Source organism: Carettochelys insculpta, chromosome 4 (genome assembly GCF_033958435.1).
Source record: "Carettochelys insculpta isolate YL-2023 chromosome 4, ASM3395843v1, whole genome shotgun sequence".
Lineage (NCBI taxonomy): Eukaryota > Metazoa > Chordata > Testudines > Carettochelyidae > Carettochelys > Carettochelys insculpta.
This window is the reverse complement of record NC_134140.1, coordinates 77,415,814-77,436,436: the sequence shown is the minus strand read 5'-3', so window position 1 is coordinate 77,436,436 and position 20,623 is coordinate 77,415,814. Positions and strand designations below refer to the sequence as shown.

At 42.2% G+C, this 20,623-nt stretch overlaps 1 protein-coding gene across 1 annotated transcript in view; it reads right to left on the bottom strand.

Moving 5' to 3' along the window:
* Positions 1 to 20,623, bottom strand: part of PPID (peptidylprolyl isomerase D) — a 48,647-nt gene that overhangs the window by 19,108 nt on the left and 8,916 nt on the right. The window contains 7 exon segments of the mRNA XM_074993126.1: positions 1,663 to 1,804; positions 7,154 to 7,260; positions 10,497 to 10,619; positions 12,432 to 12,513; positions 12,515 to 12,618; positions 18,619 to 18,725; positions 19,715 to 19,855. Coding sequence (XP_074849227.1) covers positions 1,663 to 1,804; positions 7,154 to 7,260; positions 10,497 to 10,619; positions 12,432 to 12,513; positions 12,515 to 12,618; positions 18,619 to 18,725; positions 19,715 to 19,855 — 806 coding nt within the window.

Here is a 20,623-nt window from a genome sequence, read left to right as displayed (position 1 = left end):
TGTGTGTTCCCCGGTGGGTGCTCCAATACCCACCCTCCTCCCTGCTTCAGAATCTGCCTTGTCTGACTGGTCTTTTCATATTCCAGAGCAGTTTCAAGTAACGGGCTCAAGCCGGTCCATGCATGAGATTAAAAGAGTGCGAACAGAGAGGCGCAGCAGCAATGCAGACCTGCTACATACAGCTATGAAGCGTCTCCGACCTGCAGCCATGGGACAAGCCCAGCACCTACAGTGAAGCACCCACAAGGGACACATCTCGAAGAACGACGCTTACTGCAGCAAGGTGAGTAACTTCACTTTTTTAAAATACTTTTTTAACATCAGAATGTTAGTATTAAGTCAAATTCCATACAAAAGCTTTAATATTACATTTATGCAGTTAAATTTTTCAAAGCATAAAATAAGATTTGTTTGACAAAACCATACTAATGGCACTAATTCTACTACTATCCTTTAATTCATTATCAACTGAGTTTTTTTAATTAGCTCTTACATTCTTTTACCTAGGACTGACCTTAGGCAAGCTGGCTTATAATCAGCTGGATCATCCTCTCTGCCTGTTTTTAAATAGTGGCATTTCCCCCATCTGCTAGAATTCCCTGGCAATCCAAAATTTATCAAAAGTCAGACTAGAGGCTGCCTCAGCTGACATTTTCAGGACTTGAATGCAATTTATCTGGGCCTGCTGGTTTTCAAGTGTTTCTGTAGTAAGGTTAGAGACAAGGAGGGTGAGGTAATATCTTTTATTGGACCAACTAAATATTGTTTAACATCTTCAGTTATTAAAGATCTAGGTGTTCGTTTGTTCCTCAAACTGAACTTATTTATCTTTTATCCTTGTTCTTCAATTTTCTGTATTATTCTTCTGCATTTTTTCACTTCAAATTTACCATTTCCCCCTTTTTCAGTGGGTTGTACAGGTTTAACCTCTAATCTGGTCTTCCCTAGTCTAGCAATACACCTGGTCCGGTGGCATCATCAGTGACCCACTGGGTGCTCTGGTGCCAGAGCACTCCTGGGGAAAAACCAGAGGGCTGGGTCCCAAGTGTTGCTGAACTAGGGAAGAGTAGCCAGCTGGGGGCCAGCAGCAGAGCCTCACTCGGGGTTGGGGAAGTGGAGGCCCTGTGCCTGGGGACCAGCAGGGAAGCCCCAGTGGGTCATCAGAACAGGGGCTGGCAGGCAGGGGCCACTGGCCTGGCACTGACCTCTGCTGGTCCAGGACCAGTAAGGTCCCAAGGGTGCCAGACCAAGGAGATTCAACCTGTACTGCTCATTTTTCTGATTGCTGCATTCACTTTACTGTTTAGCCATAGTAGACATGTATTAAAGATTCCTTCATTTCTTAAAGATAATAGAACTAACTGTTCTGTACTAAATGACAGTGCTCCCAGAAAACAGCCTGAGAAATACAGCTTGCATTTAGCTCCAATAACTAAATAACTTGTATTCTGACATATAATTGATATAACTCCAATAGTACTTCTTCTGAACAAGTGGGTAGCCTGTCAAAAATGAGTAAACAGTGTAAACCAATTATAATATATAAAAGGCTTGCCTGCCTGCCTTTATTATAGGAAAAGGAGCCTTTCCAAAACTAATTTTGAAAGAAGCCTTTTAAGTTTTTCAAAATCACCTTCTCCTAATCAAATAAGTATAGCTTACCTCACAACAACTTTCAATAGCTCCCTGCCAGTCTGACACTTTCAGTTTACAAGCAGCAATATTTAAAAAGCAGGTCAAAGCAGCAGGATTCAATTTTGTTGTATCTGATTCCTCCGCTATGGCTTTAGCAGCCTCCACATACCTGCACAAAACAAATTTATAAAGAGTACATGTGTTTATGCTGGAACTTTTTCTACCCTTGTCTATCTGCTGAAAGCGGATGCACTACCAGTCACACGTACTCTTACCCATCTTAGTTTACTATTTCAAAATACCTATGCCCATTATATTGTTATATAAAGGAATTAAGCTGAACTTATCTTGCTTTCCTTAACAGGCTGTAAGAAAGCACAATTTTCAATAGCCATCTTTTACACAATATTGTCCCTTCCTCCTCTCCAAGTATTCAGCAACACCGACTTATATGCTGACTTATTTTAATTCATTGTACTTGGGCCTGTACAGGTAAACTATATAATCTGCAGAGTTTGCAAAATGCAGTCATTTACCTCCAAAAAACAATGCTGCCATAAGAATTTAGTGGAGAAAAAAGAGGAGGGATATAACACCCATTCCCTCGTGATGCCAGTGTTGAAGAAACTGCACTTGCATCTCTCCCACCCAACTCCATCATCCGTTCCAGGAATTCCTAGCAAAGTCTCAGACAAAAGACTGGTCCCTAGACGAGAACCTTTGTCTCATTCCCTTCTGACAGGGTTTTAAGGCTGCACAGGTCTTGGGAATATCACAATACAGGGTAAGCAAGCCAGTCTACCGAAATGCCATTGCTTTCTCTAGCAGGCCTCTGCACATAATATTTGCCAACAGTTACAAGATACCACATATGGCTCTTCTGAAGTAAGCACATTTATTAAGAAGAAAGCATTATAGAGAAGACCCCCACCCCTCAATAAAAAAAGAAAATGAAAATGCCTTGTGTGCACACTAAAATGTTACCAGAGGTCACTCGTCGGTCTTATGGGCAATGTTTCTCAGTCTCTTTTTGTTTTTTTGATAAAGTCCTCCTTTAAAAAAAGTACCCCCTTTACCCACAATGTTCAGACAATTTTTGCTTCCCTTGCATCACATTTGTAAACAAATAATCATAATTGACTGGTTGGAAGAAATTGCCTATAAGCAATAAACTTTCCATCATACTTACGATTGTTCAAAAAGAATAAACAACAAAAAATATCAGATGAACATAAAATAAGGCCAATTTTTTTTAATTTTTAAAAAGATTGAGAAACACTGAATTAAAGTACCCTCTGGAAGAGCTCTCCCAGTTCTGTTAGGGGCATTAGTGAGTCAAAGTCCTTCCAACCCTTTTTGCATGGATTTTGGGGCTTCCTATGACAGATGGTCCTGGCCATTAGTTGGATCAAAAGGCAGCCATGTGTTAGTTTAAATATAGCCCTTTCATGCCAAAAGCCCTCTCTCTTCTAAGACTCTGGAAACCAAGATTGAACCAGTATACGTAAGTCTCCAAAAGGCACAGCACCTCTCTGGCAATGGTTACAACTTGAGTGATTCTCTCACTGTTTTAGTTCCTGGAGAGCTGTGGTAACTTTCCTGGAGTAAACCCGATCATAACTAATACAGTATGTTTCCAACAAAGATATTGCATGCAGCCGCAACACTTGTCATAGCCAGTTCAAGACCCTGCTACTGAACTTCAAAGTTAACATGGTTCACAGTTTGTCTGAAGAGACATTATAGCTTTTGTAAAGGGAATTCTGCACCAATACTGTAACCTTCTCATAACCCATATGGGTACCCATATAATTTCACATGGTTGGATTTGGTTTTAGTTTGCATTTTAAAAAATCCAGGGAACTACATAAAAGCATGTTAATCAAACTCCCAAAAGTTAGAAAACACCAACTTAAGCATGACTGGACACACTCATGCCTGTATAACTCTAATTCTGGCAATCTCTTACGTCTCACTGTTTGACTCTGCAACTTCAGCATTCCTTTCAATGTTGTACGCATCTCATTTTATCTTCAGTAGATGACAGATATTGGAACCACATACAGCATCTCTGGGGATCATACTGCCCTTTGTTTTAATCATGGAACCCTTCAAAATCATTATATTACGACTGACCAGACAGCAAGAGATACAGAATATGCACAGCCTTTTGTAGTAATCCAGATGATGTGTATTTGTATGTTTCTGGCTCACTGAAGGTGGGTTTCCTGCAGAATGTGGAATCATTAATACAAATGCCAAAAAATCCTTAACCTGTAGAAGCTTCCCCCTGAGATGAGGGCCAAAAGGCCCACACCACTGTATGCAATAACTGAACTGTCTCAAAGGGGATCTGGTTCTTGATCTGAAAGCTAATATACATTAGTAACCAGTAGAGTTCACCCAGTTGAACAGTCTGATAGGTTGACACTCACCAAAGCCCTATATTTGATTCGAGGGCTGACCTCTTTTAAATGTTTAGTACAGAAGTAAGTTTGTCTTTTTAGTATTTTCTATGTTTTTTTCCCTGATAATAAATTTATTTTGCTTTGTATAGACAGATTGTTAATTGTTACAGTGCTTTAGCCTCTAGAGAAAGGTTAACCACAGGTACTGGACTCCATTCTGACCTGCTGAGACAAAAAGCGAGGTGCAGAGAGAATACAAACAAATTCCTAGTCTGGAGGAAAAGAGACATTGGATACCCAAAGAGACTCAAGAAAGGTGGCAGTTACAAAGGCTGTAACTTTATGTGGGTGTCCTCAAAGAAGACAGAAGGTAAAGGAGTGGAGTTGAAAGGAGTCAAAGGTGTGCTTAACCTTGAAACAGTGACACAGTTGCCACAGATCCTACTATTAGGTGTGCATGGCATTACAAATGCAGAATAATGTGTCACAGCTCCAAACTGTATTCAGCTATTAGCCATAAAAGACGAGTTAAGAAATAAATGCTGCAGATAGAGGTCATGGAAGGATGAAAAGAATAATAAAAAAAAGAGTAAAGGGTTTTGTTTTGCATCCACGCTTAGTATTTTAGACTCTAATTGCTGTTTTAGTGCTGGGGTTGTGTTAATTCTAGGAAAAACACCAACAACTTGACAGAGTCAATTTCAAAAGGTGAGTTAAGTAATTGTCATCACTACACACACCCCTTAAGGCTTCTGCCAATTTTTCAGTTTTACAATATCTTATTTTTAAAAATATTTGCCCTGTTGTGTCAAAGACTCATTCAGAAAGGAAGACAATGACAGACTGTAGTGAAATAATACTTTATATAGTCGATCAAATGCACACAAAAAACAAAACAAAACCCTGATTTACATCCTCATTCTTTTACTCCTACTAATTTAGGCTCTAGTCTTTAATAGTTAAAAATCAGACATTTAATTTAAATTGATATTGGCATTTTAAGTTACCATAGTGAAAGTTCAGTGGAGCCATGTAAGGCAATAGGTGAAGAGGTCAATGTAGGAATGATATTCAAAAGCAACTCGAGTAGAAAAGAGATTTGAAAGAGACTGAGGTTGCCTGGCCACAAGGATCAAGAACAACATTCCAAAATACTTAGCATTAAATAAAAGGTGAACAGTTGGTTGTGAGAGACAGGCAAAAGAATGAAAGGGTGCCAAGCAAGCAGAGCAACAGACATGAGAAGGAGTGAAGAGACTATGCATAAAGTGCTGAAAGCCTTGAAAGCCAGGGCAAAATTTGAAGTTGCAGTGAAACACTAGGGAACAGTGCAGAAATTCCAGGGAAGGGACAATAACATTCAGAACTGCAAGCAAGAATGGTTATGGTCACCAAAAATCTTTTGCAGATTTATATTAGTGATCTAGAGATGGAAGGTATCACATTGCCTGAACCACTCAGACCCCTAAGTTCCTTACTTTTCTAACTGGATAAATTTTGCTTTTCAAAAATGTAAAATAAGTATCTAGCAAAGCATTGTTTTTTCCAAAGAAAAATGAGCGCAGGACTGGAATTAATAAGCAGGTAATGTATGTTTGTTTGTTTCATTTTTTTTTTTGACTCTTAGGTTGTGTCTCCGCTGGCCTCCTCCTTTCCGAGGGGACATGGTAATGAGAGATTTTGGCATATGCTAATGAGGTGCTCCCATGAATATGCAGCGTCTCATTAGCATGATGGCAGCGGCGTGTGATTGGAAAGTGCTGCTTTCAGAACGCATGTTGTCTGTGTAGCCGGGAAAAGGCCCCCTGATTCAAAAGCCCCCTTCTTCCCAAAACCGAGTAAGAACCAAATATTCATGGCAGCACCTCATTAGGATCTGCCAAAATCCCTCATTACCATGCCCTCTCCAAAAGGAGGAGGGCTAGTGTGGACACAGCCTTAGTGTTTCAAAACATGCCCAAGGTGTGCATAAGAGACACATTTCTGCAGCATGTACTCATTTTTAGATGAGCAACTAAAAATGACACAATCTATTTTCAGTACAAAGATGGGGGAGAGAAGTTTATTTTAAAAATAACCATGTGCTAACATTTCATTGAAATGTTCTGTGGCAAACCACAGGCACCATGCTACAGGAGGCTAGTGGAAGGCAAATATGCTATGAGCTGGGTCAGTGCTTTTTTGTTCTCACAGAGTGGACCAGCAGCAGGGGCTCGTTAAGAATCAGTCTGCAGCAAAAAGGCTAAACCTGGTACCAATTAAGGTCTGCTGGTTCACTATAAAAGGTTTCCCCCCAGGAAGGGAGGGTGGAAGGAAATGAAGAGCGGACCAGGAAGAGAGGCTGGAGGACTGAGGTTTTGGAAGAGAGAAGCAGCTCAGCCAGCTACGGGACAGGGGGTGGGGTGTGCTAGAGCCATGGTGTCCAATACACTTTCCATTCACCACTTGTGCCAAAGCAGCTTGTTATAGCCACACACAGGGAACACCCTCCGCCTGCTCTGTGCATGCGCCCCACCACTTGGTGGGACAAGCAGCTCCTCCTGTGGTGCAAACACAGGCATGGCTCCAGGCATGGCTGGGGCAGCTTGTGCAGCTGGAGCAGCTCCAGTGAGTCACCAGCAGTTTGCATGGGTGCCTGGCTTGAGGGAGGGCCTGTGGGGATTGTTAAATTTCTTTTGGATACCACTATGCTAGAGGGTCATGGCGTAAGAAGCGGCCCAAGGAAAGGCTGCTGTGTTTGGGGCAGGGGAGAAAAATCCATCAACTGCTTCCCATCTAGGGTCCCTGGGCCAAAGCCCACAGTAATGGGTGGGCCTGGGCTCCCTCCACCCTTCCACTGGAGAGCTATCCTAGTGAAGGATAGAGCCATCAGAAGCTTCTGAAGGGGTGTTGCTCCCCCTCTTGGGACTTGCCTCTGATGAAAACGTCTTGGTAAGCAGAGACCCTTGCCTCTGGAAAGGCTAAAGGCAGTGGAAGGGCCCCTGTAAGTCTCTAAAGCACACAATAAAATCCACCAAGCAGTGCAGAACCCCAGGAGTCTGACAAGAGACTTGTCACAGTTTGCATGGATTAAAAGCAAATATTTCACTTATAACAACAGGAACACTTACCTTAAGCCCTTGGTGTACTTGTTAGTTGCCATTGCCCAGTTCTGTGATTTGAAGAAAGTATTTCCTATATCCTTGATATTTTCTGCTATGGACACAATCTTGTCAACCTGTTGAGAAGAGGAAAAATCCTGTAAAATTTACGTATTATGTAATTTATAGCAAGCTGTAAATCTTTGAACTAAGTATTTAATACTAGGATTCCAAGTCCACTATCTTTCAAAGACTGAGAAAATGCACCAAAACAACAAATATTCCAAGTGTTGAAGAAAAACCCACAGGAAAATAACTGCTACAACAGTCTACTATATGGGCAACACATTCTCCTTCATCCATGGTTTGAAACTCCCATTGAATTGTATGTGAGGATAAGAACATAAGAATAGCTATTCTGGGCCAAGATATTGGGTTTGATAGCCTTTCAGTCTGTCTTCAGACAGTTGCCAATACCAGATGCTTCAGAGGGAATGAAGAGAACAGTACTACTATTGAGTGATCCACCTCTTACTGGCAAGTCCCAGAACGTTAGGGACACCCAGAGCACAAATCTGCATCCCCAGCCTTCCTGCTATTAGCCATGGGTGGGCCTATCCTCTAGGATCAGGGGGCAGAACATCCATTCCTCCTGAATCCAAGATCAGATAAACAGAAGCTTTGTCTGTAGCCATAAAAAGTCTGAGATTTGTTAGCGGTGCAGATATATAATGAAGAACTTCTCATTCCCAAGAGTATTTTGTCTTTTGTTTCCCACAGGTCAGGCACAAACTCTTGAACTCCATAGGCCCCAACAGTCATCTCCTGACACTCTTCAGCACTGCCCTCCAGACCCTGCTAAATCCATAAAGTAAAGCTGATAGTTATTTGCCTGACAGTTCTAAATGCATCACCCCAGTTTCAACCTAGGCTATGTCTATACTACATGATAAAGCAGAATTTAAGGCAGTTAGCTTGATTTTACAATGTCACGCTCTTCACTGTAAATACCATTAAGTTTATTTTAGGCCACACTAAGGTCAGTGTTATAACACCATGAGAAGCAACTTAACAGTGTCAAGTTCAAATTAAGGCTAGTGTGGTAATGCCAAGTCTTTTAATAGACTATATTAGCCTCCAGAGGTGTCCCGTATATATCCTACAATGCCCCAGAGTCACCCACTCTGGCCATTTCCATCTCCACAGCTCTCCAGGTGGCAGGAATGAGGTAACATGAAGCCCGCAAATTTGAATTCAGCGCCAAGAAGCCTATGGTGGCTAGGCTGTGGGATCCTGCTTGCACGAGAAGCTTTTCTTTCTTTCTTTGCTACCCATTCAAAATAGCCCCAACAAAGAGCTCATGGTTCTGTCTCTCCCTCTGTAAGCTGAGCACTCCCCACCCCCGCCCCACACCCAAGTACTGGCACCAGCCCCTGCCCACCAGGCTGTTGGGTTGGGTCATGCTTGTATGAGAGATGGAGAAACTGTTTCTGTGGTTTACATTTGTACAGGGGGCCTCTCTCCCTCTCCCACAGGTGCCATACAGTTGGGGTCTTTCCCACACCCAACCACATCATGTGGTTAGCCCCAACCCAATAAAAGGACGTGCCTGCTGTTCAGCGCAGACAATCCTACCAGGCGGCACCATGTCTCAGCTTGCATGCAGTGAGGGCTCCTAAGGTGACCAAGATTTTCAAGGGCTTTGTGCTGCTGGGTAGTGGGGGAGGGGAGTCTCCCCCCCCCACAGCTAAGATTTTCAAGGGCCTCCTGTCAACTGGGACTGGCCCCCCTTCCTGAACAACACTGAAGGAACCACGTCAACCGGCCCTTCAACCACTGATCCCCCCCAGATGAGACTGGGGGGGCTTGCCCCACAACAGTCGATTGGGGCTGGCCCCCCACCTGAGCAACACTGCTTGTTCAAATTTAACGAGCCCCATCCCCCATGTTGGGCAACTCTGTGTAGTGTAGTGGGAAGTCGAAACTCTTTTTCCTAACCTTTCCTACCCTTCTCTTTCTTCAAGTTTTCCTTATCAAATGCCCCCCAAAAACAGAAAAAAGTGGCTGGAGGGCCAGTTGAGAAGACACAGACACCTGCTGCTTTTTGTGAAATCTTTGATAATTCAGTTATAAAAGCAAGAGATTTCAGTTAATTTGTCGATCTTCATTGATGCTTTCTTTCCAATCTTCATTTCCTTTAGCAAATTACTTATTAAATGGCTTCCTTAAGACCAGTCACACCACACTATGGTTTCAAGGGGGAGAAAATAACTGAGGGACCAGCTGGCATTTCATAGTCATCTGGGTGATCCCAGACCACATACACACTGTGATTCCTTACTTTTTCTTCTTTACTTCTGGAAAAATGGCCATTTGCTTTCCATGGGAGGGGAATGAGGGCAATGTAATCATATACACATGAAGATATCACCACATACCTACAACCACTTATGGGGCACTTTTTCCCCATATTCCACCAGTGAAAATACCCAGAATGCTACAGAGCTGACGGAACTGTGGGATAGGTTCCCACAATGCACTGCTGCAACAGTTGACGTTTAGCAATTGAGTGTGGCTGCAGAAGTAGACTTTGCGGGGAGGTGAGGATATGCACATTCAAATTTATAAAACCCAACGTTACAAAATTGATTTTAATTAATTTGAATTTATCTCGAAGTGTAGGCTAGCCTTAGAAGGCAGAAGACTTTCAAGTGTCAACAACTGTCTTTCTATTGGTAATTTAACAAGCTGTAATTAGGGAGGCCTTTACCGCAGACGATTGTCCCAGCAAAGTCTACAAATAACTAAAACTTGAGCTGCAGAAAAGTGTTTCAGTTCAATCTATTGTAACACTGTCCCAACAACAGTGGCAGATAACTACCTAGTCACCAAATATGGTGGCAATGTTGTCTGTCTACAAGAGGAATGCCTAAAAATTGCATAGTAGTTGAAAAATCTGGTAATGAGATGACTTTCTAAGTATGGAAAGAAACTAATTAAACCTTTAAATGATTTCCAGAGTATTCTATTAATACTATGAAATCATAAATAAATTATGCCTGGACACTACAGCACCACAATGAAGAACTGAGTAGCAGAAAAAAAGACAGAACAAAAAATAAAATTTTATGAATAAAAGGTTTTGGTTTTAGCCTTATGTACACTGAGAAAAATAAATCATAGTTACATTAAAAAGAGCTGCTATAAAAGTATCACACGATTCCACATCATCATGTCTAACTTGCCCTAGAAGACTTCTTGGAAATAAACTGAAGTCTGGTGAACCTGACAAACACACACCATGTATCTTAGATTATTTCAATGTAATCACTGTGCAGGAAAAATAATTCACTTCAAAAGAAAAGCCACTTACATCTTTTAAATCTACATCTGAATCTTCAGGGAAATCTGGGTGAGTATCTCCAGAGCCATCCATTGGGGAGGTTCCCCAATCATCTCCTTCCTTCAGCTCTCCACATTCTGCAATAATGCACAGCTGTAAAAAAACAGATGACATACAATATGCAATGGTGCTGTTCACTAACCGGGAAGTTTTAGTTCTTGTGCACTGACAAAAGAACAGTGAAAATGTCCTCCTGCCAATCCCAAACTACAGATTTCAGAGGCTTACTTCAGCTGCTTCTAACTATCTTTATGAAACTCAGCAGCTTCACTTTCAGTTTTACTGTGAGGTAAACTCATCAACTCCAACCCCTGGAGAAAGCACAGGACTATTTACCCCACAGTAAAACTAAAGTGCCAGTTTTCACTGCAGTTTTAGCTCAAGATAAGTTATACATTTTACTTGCTGAATTTAAAAAAAAAAATCACTTATAGCAGCAAAAAAAAAAAGGCCCTATGTGGAGGGTGAAGCACACATTGATTCACTACTACTTTCTGCTGCATCTCTGTTTCTTGGAAGTCTCCTAAGTACTACAGCTAAGGCCACTTAGCTTGTACTAATTCTAGTAGGATCACATCACACGAAGCCATTTCACTAAGAATGACTGATCTGCTGCTCTACACTGACACATAAAAAGTACAAGTATGTTTAGGTTTTATAAAGTCATAGTAAAATCAATCAAACTAAATGCTTTCCTCTTTAACAACAAAAGCAAAATTTCAGATACTGTGGCGATATACAGGATAAAAAACAATTGGTCACAGTTTCTGTCCGAAGAAGAGGCATGACCTGCTACCACAGCGATGTTAAGTGCACTAATTACCGTAAAAGACCAGTTATACAGTGTGCAGTTGGCCATGGGCACGGGTGTCCTCTGTGTGTGGGGCTTGCTGCCCATTGTTGGGGTGGGCAGGGGGCAGACTGGGAACATCTGCCAGACCCAGATCGAACGACTGGCACATTTGATTATCCGGCTTCCTCAGGGGTGCCAGATAATAAAGCTTGTACTGTATATTGTTTGCTCAAGGCTGTCAGACCTAAGCAGAGGATGGGAGCCAATAACTTCCTATTTCTACTCTGCTCGAACACTAACTCCTTCTGCAGGCTTTGACAGGTCACAACTTCATTAATAGAAGTTTCAGTTTGTCACACCTTCAAGATGCAGATTCATTATCTTCCTCCCTCATTTCCAAAGGTGGTTTGAAAAATGATTAGTAATTACCAGTTAAGATCTGTAAGATATTTTACACTGTAAAATATCAAGCATTATTTACTACAAAATAACTTTTTCCCCTTTCCCAGTTTTTAAATGCCTTTTTTTTTTGTAAATATTTCACTTGGGATTAGCTTCACCAATCCTGTGACTTTTGGCCTGGAAATCATTTTTACAATGGAAGACAAAAGCTAACCTGAAAATGTTACATGTTCTGCAAGGCATAGCTCAGTAAATGCTACACTTTTTCTAGTTTTGATCAAACAATAGCAAACCAATTTTGAATTCTACTGGAAAACATCTAAAATTAACTCTCACAAAATACTAAAGCAGTTCTCACAGAAGGAACCCTATAGCACAGGGGCAGACAGGATCCAGCCCGACAAGTCCTTGGATCCAGCCTGTGTCTTGCCAGGACCCTTAGGCAAGCTTCCTATCTTCCGCAGTTCCAAAATACTCAAATAGATGGCTGCTGGGGCCTTCTATGTGCTGCTTGTTAGAGAGAGAGGAAGGAAACCTCAGGTGCTGCTCCCATACTCAGTACAATCCTCGCTGCTCCCACTGACCAAAAACCGACAAATGGGAGCAGCGAGGATTGTGCTGCAGGCAGAAGGTTGCCAAATTTTTGGAACGGACCCCATCAAATATTATTGCCCACCCCGACACAATGAAATTAAGTTACCACCTCTTACCTTTGCAGGTTTTTCTCCATCCACTTCAACATTTTCTAATATTTTAACAACACCCATTCCCTTGATCACCTGGCCAAACACCATGTTTCCCATCTAAGTGAGGGGTCGGCACCGTTGTGATGAAGAGCTGAGAGCCATTTGTATTGGGTCCAGCATTTGCCATGCTCAGCAGCCCTGCCCGATCGTGCTGTATGAGTAATCACCATCAAAGCAAATATAAGATCAGAGTATTCTACAAGATTACTATGATATGCAACCAAGACATCAGTATATCCCAAATAAGGAGTCCAGAGTGACAACCTGTAATGGATCTGAGGGCCACACAATGTGCAACTGCCTTCATCTTCCCTAACATAAGTGAACAAGTGTCTTTATTGTATTCCCCACAACTGGTGGCACGGAAATTTACTGATTCAACCAGTTGAAATGAAGTCTTGCACTAACTGTTTAACTGCACCAATCAGCTTCATGCTGTCTAAACACCACAACTGGAGAAATTGTTTGAGGTGCCAGATGTGATGCTCCCTAATTTGATATCCTGACATTAAAAACAGCTCTTCGTACCCCATTATAAACAAATTTTTAGTAACTGACTTCTTAATTATATTATTACTAGGAATTAAGTACTTTCTTAAGCCCTACCCAGCAAAATCTTGTGCATTACTTATTTTATACTGTTTGCAAGATTGAGGCTTTAAATTTAAAACTTACTGCTGTATAATCAAACACTTTTCCCCTACATTTCCTTTTCCTCCCTGTAAGTAAGCTGATAATTATTTTGCATCCAGGCATTTGTTCTTTAATACTTTTTTCTAATGACAGCCAAAAAAGCTTCATGTACACTGGAAATACAGAATGTGACACAGGCTTTCCTCAGGTCTTCTACAGAAGAATGTTGCTTATCCTATAGAAGCTGTTCTTCTTGACATAGTCCTAACCACTCTAGATCTCACTGTAGGTGCATATACACTTCATGTACACATGACTGATTTTTACTGCGCTGTTTGGCAAAGTTATATATGCAACCAGTGGCTCCTTATGCTCCAGTATGAGAGCAAAAGGAGTTGGACAGCCACAACCATCCCTCAAGTCCATCAATTTACAGTCCATTGCAGGTGAAGGACTCTGGAGAACTGGGATGGAGAGCATACCATGGGAGCCACAATGACCTCAAAAGACCATCCCCAAAGAACCACACTTACTATAAGGTAAGTACCCAGTTCTTTCTTCTCAGACTATAAGTCAGTGTGGATCCAACAGTAGGTGGCTCGCAAGCAGTATCCCTTCAGGATGGTACAAATGAAGAGTTTCAGCTACCTCAATACTGACTGCCCTCCCAAACTTGGTAACTAACCTAGCAGCTAAGAAAAAGTTCCACACTGCTTCCTTGTAGATCTCTGATACTGGCACATTTCAGGAACAGGCAGAAGATGTCACTTGAGTTGTGAGGAACATTTGAATGTTTGGTGGGACAGGTACAGCAGCTGACTGGTAATACAGCTTAAAACTCCCAAATCCAACATTCTCTGGTCTGGCAACATCCATCAGGACCATAGATCTTGCATGACCAGAGAGTTCTGGCACTGGGAGAAGGAGGGGCCTGCCAGACCAGTCGCAGGATCCCAGGGCAGGGTAGCCTCAGCTGGTCTGGTGGTAAGTGGCGGGGGGTGGGGGGGCAGCAGCAGCCAGGGAGCCTGGGCCAGTAAGCTGGCAGCCCAGGCTCATGGCAGCTCATCGCAGGGGCTGGGCAGGAAGCTGCGGCTGCATGCAAAGCCCCTGGAAGTGGAGAGGCTCTCTCATTCCCAGGGCTGCGTGGGAAGCCACAGCCATAGTACAGCACAAAGCCGTGGCCCTGGGAAACTGCATCTGGGGCAGAGCAGGAAGCTGCAGCCCAAGGAGGCTGAAGAACAGTGGCTGGGGCCATCTGCAAGGGGCGGGTGAGGGGAGGGAGAAATGGGGTCAGGAAGCCACAGCAATAGCCAGGAGGGGAACCCAGGGACTGGGGGCAGGGGCAGAACTGACCACCCCGGGTCTAACAAAATCCCTCATCTGGGACTGCTCAGGTCCTGAGGCTGCCAGAGGACGGAGCCTGAACCTGTACAAAGAAATGCACTCTCTAATCCATTTTAATATCATGATCAAATGGCCTGACCTTTGGAACACCTCTAACCAAACACATAGAAAGAAGGGGATAAGAGGAAACCTGATGGACAGAATCCCCTGGGAAGGGAAAAGGAGTCCAGGAAAACTGGCAGTATTTTAAGGAAGCCCTATTGAAGGCGCAGAAAGAAACTGTCCTGATGTGCAGCAAGAGAAATAAATATGGTAGGAGACCAGATTGGCTTAATGGGAAAATCCTTGGAAAACTTAGGCACAAAAAGGGAATTTACCAAAAGTGGAAACTGGGACAGATGTCTCAGGAGGGGTATAACGTATAGCTCGAGAATGTAGGGCAGTTATCAGGAAGGCGAAAGCGTAACTGGAATTGCAACTCGCGAGGAATGTGAAGGACAACAAGAAAAGTTTCTACTGGCATGTTACCAAGAAGAAGATGATCAGAGAGGGTGTGGGGGCCCTACTGGATGAAGGAGGTAACCCAGTGACAGATGATGTAGGGAAAGCTGAAGTACTTAATGCTTTCTTTGCCTCTGTCTTCACGGACAAAGACAGCTCCCGGACTAATGCGATAAGTGATGCATTGTGGGATGAAGGTGGACAGCGTTTGGTGGGGAAAGAACAGGTTCGGAGCTATCTAAAAAAGCTAAATGTATATAAATCAATGGGCCCGGACCTAATTCATCCTAGGGTTCTGAGGGAGGTAGCGTATGTTGTTGACGAGCCCTTGGCCATTATCTTTGAAAAGTCATGGAGATCAGGAGAGATCCCGGATGATTGGAAAAAGGCAAATGTAGTGCCCATCTTTAAAAATGGGAAGGAGGATGATCCAGGGAACTACAGGCCAGTCAGTCTTACATCAGTCCCTGGAAAAATCATGGAGGAGCTCCTCAAGGAAGTCATTTTGACGCACTTGGAGGAGGGGAGAGTGATCAGGAACAGTCAGCATGGATTCATGAAGGGCAGTCATGCCTGACCAATCTGATTAGTTTATACGATGAGATAACTGGCTCTGTGGATAGGGGAAAAAAATCAATGGATGTGATTTATCTTGACTTTAGCAAAGCTTTTGATATGGTCTCCCACAATATTCTTGTCAGCAAGTTAAAGGAGTGTGGATTGGATAAATGGACGGTAAGATGGATAGAAAGCTGGCTTGAAGGTCGGGCCCAGCGGGTAGTGATCAATGGCTCAATGTCGGGATGGTAGTCGGTTTCTAGTGGAGTGCCAAAAGGTTCGGTCCTGTTCTGTTCAACATATTTATCAATGACCTGGACGAGGGGTTGGATTGCACCCTCAGCAAGTTTGTGGATGACACTAAGCTAAGGGGAGAGGTAGATACGCTGGAGGGTAGGGACAGGCTCCAGACTGACTTAGACAAATTGGAAGACTGGGCTGCAAGAAATCTGATGAGGTTCAGTAAGGACAAGTGCAGAGTCCTGCACTTGGGCCGGAAGAATTCCAAGCATTGTTACAGGCTGCGGGCCAACTGGCTCGGTAGTAGTTTTGCAAAAAAGGACCTGGGAGTTGTAGTGGATGAGAAGCTGGACATGAGTCAACAGTGTGCTGTTGTAGTCAAGAAAGCTAATGGCATATTAGGTTGCATCAAGAGGAGCGTTGCCAGTAGGTCCAGAGAAGTGATTGTTCCTCTTTATTCAGCTTTGGTAAGGTCGCATCTGGAGTACTGTGTCCAGTTCTGGGCCCCCAATTATAGGAAGGATATGGATACACTGGAGAGGGTCCAGCGGAGGGTGACCAAAATAATTAGGGGGCTGAAGCATATGATTTATGAAGAAAGGTTGAGGAAATTGGGACTGTTTAGTCTGCAGAAGAGAAGACTGAGGGGGACTTGATAACAGCCTTCAACTTACTTAAGGGAGGCTGGAGAGAGGCTGTTCACAGGGGTCACGGATGGCAGAACACGGAACAATGGTCTCAAGTTGCGGCTGGAAAGGTCCAGGTTGAACATTAGAAAAAACTTTTTCACCAGGAGGGTGGTGAAGCATTGGAATGGTCTACCCAGGGAAGTAGTGGAATCTCTATCCCTGGAGGTGTTTAAGTCTCGCCTCGACAAAGCCCTGGCGCGGCTGATCTGATGGATTTGGTCCTGCTTAGAACAGGGAGCTGGACTCGATGGCTTTTTTTTTTAGGTCTCTTCCAGCTTTATTGTTCTATGATTCTATGATCTGAAAGCTTTGGCCTGGTAGTGAAAAAAACCAAGGTCCTGGACACATTCAGTGTTTGCAATTACTGTTCTGTTCATCCCAGATGTAGATTCAGGAAGAAGACATACAGCCTGAATGAACTGGCTCAGATGAAATGCTGAGACCACTTTAACAACTTCATATGAGGCATTAGCACCACCTTCTCCCTATGGAATGTTATAGAGAGATTCAGCCTGACAAGCCACTCGCTTTTCTGGCTCAAGTGATTTGCGACTAGGAAGATAAAATTCTCCCTATGCTACTCACTCTGAAGACTAACAGATGCTCCAATGACACAAGTGCATCCTCTGATTGGTGGGAAATTGTATAGTAGTAGCTCCTCAAGAAACCAATGCCATGGAGTGAGAGAAGACAGACCATGATTGCACCTGCAGGCAACAAGCTGAAGTCACTAAGGCAGATTTTAAGAGAGCTGAGAAAAAACACTGGTTTATTTGAGGTCCAATAAGTGTCCATGCTTCTTTGGTGTCCGTTCTTCCCCAGACTGGGGTTGGGCTACCCATATTGAGAAACTCTCTTCTGTTTGGCAGTGCTGAATAAGGCAGCATCAAAGCCAATGAAGTTTTTGGTGCTAGAGTCCATGGCCCTAATATAATATAATATAATATAATATATAATATATATATATATATAGGCACGGATTTTGAGTGATACCTACTCAATGAAGCACTTCCTGTAGATGAATGCTTCTCATTCTCTGGAACTCCAGGATGACATGTATCAAATGTTAGAAGAGGTGTAGTTTCAGCTACACATCCTCGATTTGTAAGTCCTAAAGGAGAAATATTAGACCAACACACACTTATTGTGACATTTCCTTCAAACAGAATAGACATTGATTATGTCCTTTAGCTGGCAAGATAAGGATAACAAAGGCCAGGAACAGTTTAAACCTGGATAATTCCACCACGGCAGTAGGGTCAGGGGACCACAGGTGGTCTTTTCTTCTCTTTTCTTCACCAAAAAGTTTGAGAAGGAAAGCCTTTGAAGCTCAGGAGTAGCGTGGCAGACCCTTGCTGGCTTCCATCTCTTTGCCACAGGCAGTAAGAAGAAGCTGAGTGAGGATCATGTTCATTCTACCCTTTATAGTCTCACACAGGAGCATGAAAAGACACTTGGTGCAAGCATGGTTCATATGGGCCCTTCTGCTTTAAAAAAAAAAAAAAGTCCTATCTTGCATTCAGGAACTATATGTGCTTACCCTAAAAGAAGCAAGATTTTCCAACAAAGGCAATGTTAGGTGTGCAACACTTTTAAAGTGTTTCTTTTCTATTATGGAAGATATTTGCATGAAAGTAAACACTTTCACCCAACCTGCCCAAATTTTGAGTCTGCTGGATTCTGCGAAGACAACAATTAGTCTAGTATTTACAGAAAAATGTAAGCAGATATGATACCATAGATTCCTCCATTGAAATTACAAGATTAAATGTGAAAAATCCCTTGTTCTAAATCACAAATATATGATGACAAAAAAGGATTTATTTAATTCTAAACCACTGTATATAAAACTTTGCTCCAGAACTAAAGTTACTCCAATATTTAATGTGATAGTTTTATTATGGAAGAGATCCTCTCCTTTAGCCAAGATACTCAGGTAATGCACAACTGAATGATGTCATTTTGTTCAAGATTTTTAAAATTATCCTGTGTACTTAAAGTGCTGCTGACCTTATTGTGTAAGAGTGGTGGTCTCCTTCACACGGAAATATTTCATAGGTAAACTTAGCATTTTATTGTACTCATCCTGGATCACAGGACATGTACTAAGATTACACCAGAATAACAAGAATCAAACCCCCTCAATTTCAAAAACTGATTCCATTTAGCACTTTTAACTACTTTACCTTATAATGAAAGCTTTCATCTTCAAATTTTTCTCCATATATACTTTCTCTACCTGTGCCATTTTGATTGGAGAAGTCTCCACCTTGGATCATGAACTTCTTAATAACTATTAAGTAGATAACGGGTCATAAGAGATGGTGTTAAGGTAGGAAGCGCACTAAACAAGATTACATTCAATGGTGAAGATCAACGCCACTTCATCAACATCAGCTTTAATTCCTTTATTATTGAGAAAGAATGCCCTAAGTGCTTCTACAGTTCATAACACTATTCGTAACTTCTTGTGCCTTAATAAAGCAGGAGCACATTGGCTCACGCACCTTCAAATTTCTCACTAGGCACATAATTGTGTAGTAGCAGAAACAGGACAAGGTTTCCCTAATATCTAACATGGTTTGATTATATCTTGGATCTACATTCTATGTATTTTTACCATTCTTTATGAAAGAGAAGGACAGGCAACAAGAACGTAATCTTAGGGGCAATGTAATCTGGATTAGCAAAATAGTCAGGAGAGCGAGTTACACCCAAATGAAAGTAAAACAATACTTGTTAGGTATCAGATTCCACCTAACCAACTATTTCCAGCTTTTCAAAGAACACTTGACTCTCCCACCTCAACCAGAAACCATTTAACCTTTTTACAAATAACATCACCTAAGTGGAAGAACAAGGGTCAGAAGGCCTAGAATAAAGAGGAATAAATAATGCATTCAGATTATTCTCTAACCCGTTACTTTTCTAAACTGAAAACACATGTATTAAAACAAAAGAGCTAATGAGTATTAGAAAGGCACTATGTTATGCTTAACTCACTTTTCACTATAGTGAGTATACCTTCTATGGTAGCTTGACTTTGCATTTTGTTTTTTTCCTTTCTGAAGTGCTACCTCAAAAGTCTGAGAAAACTCAGAGTTTCATGAAAGCCAGATCATCACATACCCTAAATAACGATCACTGTTAGAAATACACTCACATCCCTACTAATGCAATACTGAAATCAAACTGGTGTCAAAATACTGCAGTAAACTGTTAATAGTAGGCAGAGTTAATTACTGGAAAAAGAACAACAAAATAAAGATGATTCAAACTTACTTCTGTGGAAAGGGCATCCTTTATAATGAAGAGGCTTTCCGGTTTTAGGTCCTGTCCCTTTTTCTCCTGTACATAAAGCCCGGAAATTTTCAGCCGTTTTGGGCACAACATCTGCAAACAATTCTAAGACAATTCGACCAACTGCAATGTAAGAGACACACACATTTCAGTCCAATCCTGACAAACAAGTTGAGACGCCCACCATCTCAAGACAAACATGATTATATAGCAGTTGTGCATGTGTATGAGGGTCAGAGGACAGGAAGAATTAATAACTGAATTAACAGTATTTAAGCCATTTGTAATATGAACCTAATTCTTAAAATATACAATTTTCTATATATCTCCTACTGTTAGCATGAGTGCAGCTGGTGAAATACAGCTATACATTTTGTTAACATAGATACAGCCAGTGAAAACCCAGCACCAGGAACTGATTAAATGAGAGACAAAGACAGATGGATCTAAAAATAATCCATGCATATATGAATCCAATTCTGCCCTTGGACCGCAAAAACAGGACTCACTCGTAAAACCTAGAAGTGCACCACATCTGTGCAGCATGTATTCTTGCTAAAAGTGATTCAGTGAATAAAGTTTTGCTTCTATGGAAGCTTTCAACTGCTTTTTCTTTTTGATTGTCATTTTCCCTTGAATATAACTATTTTTGTTCAGATATCAAAACAAATACAGGTTGAACCTCTCTAGTCCAGCACCCCGGGATCTGAGCGGTGCCAAACTAGTGAATTTGAGAAAGCGCGGGATGTCAATATTACCTAGCAACATGACCAGTGCTTCCACTGCTAACTCAGCTATGGGACCAGTGGGGGACCAGTTGAAGTGGTCCTCCCTGAGTATCTTAGCCACTGGGGGAGACTCCCCTCCTCCCCCCAGCCACTCAAGCCCCCA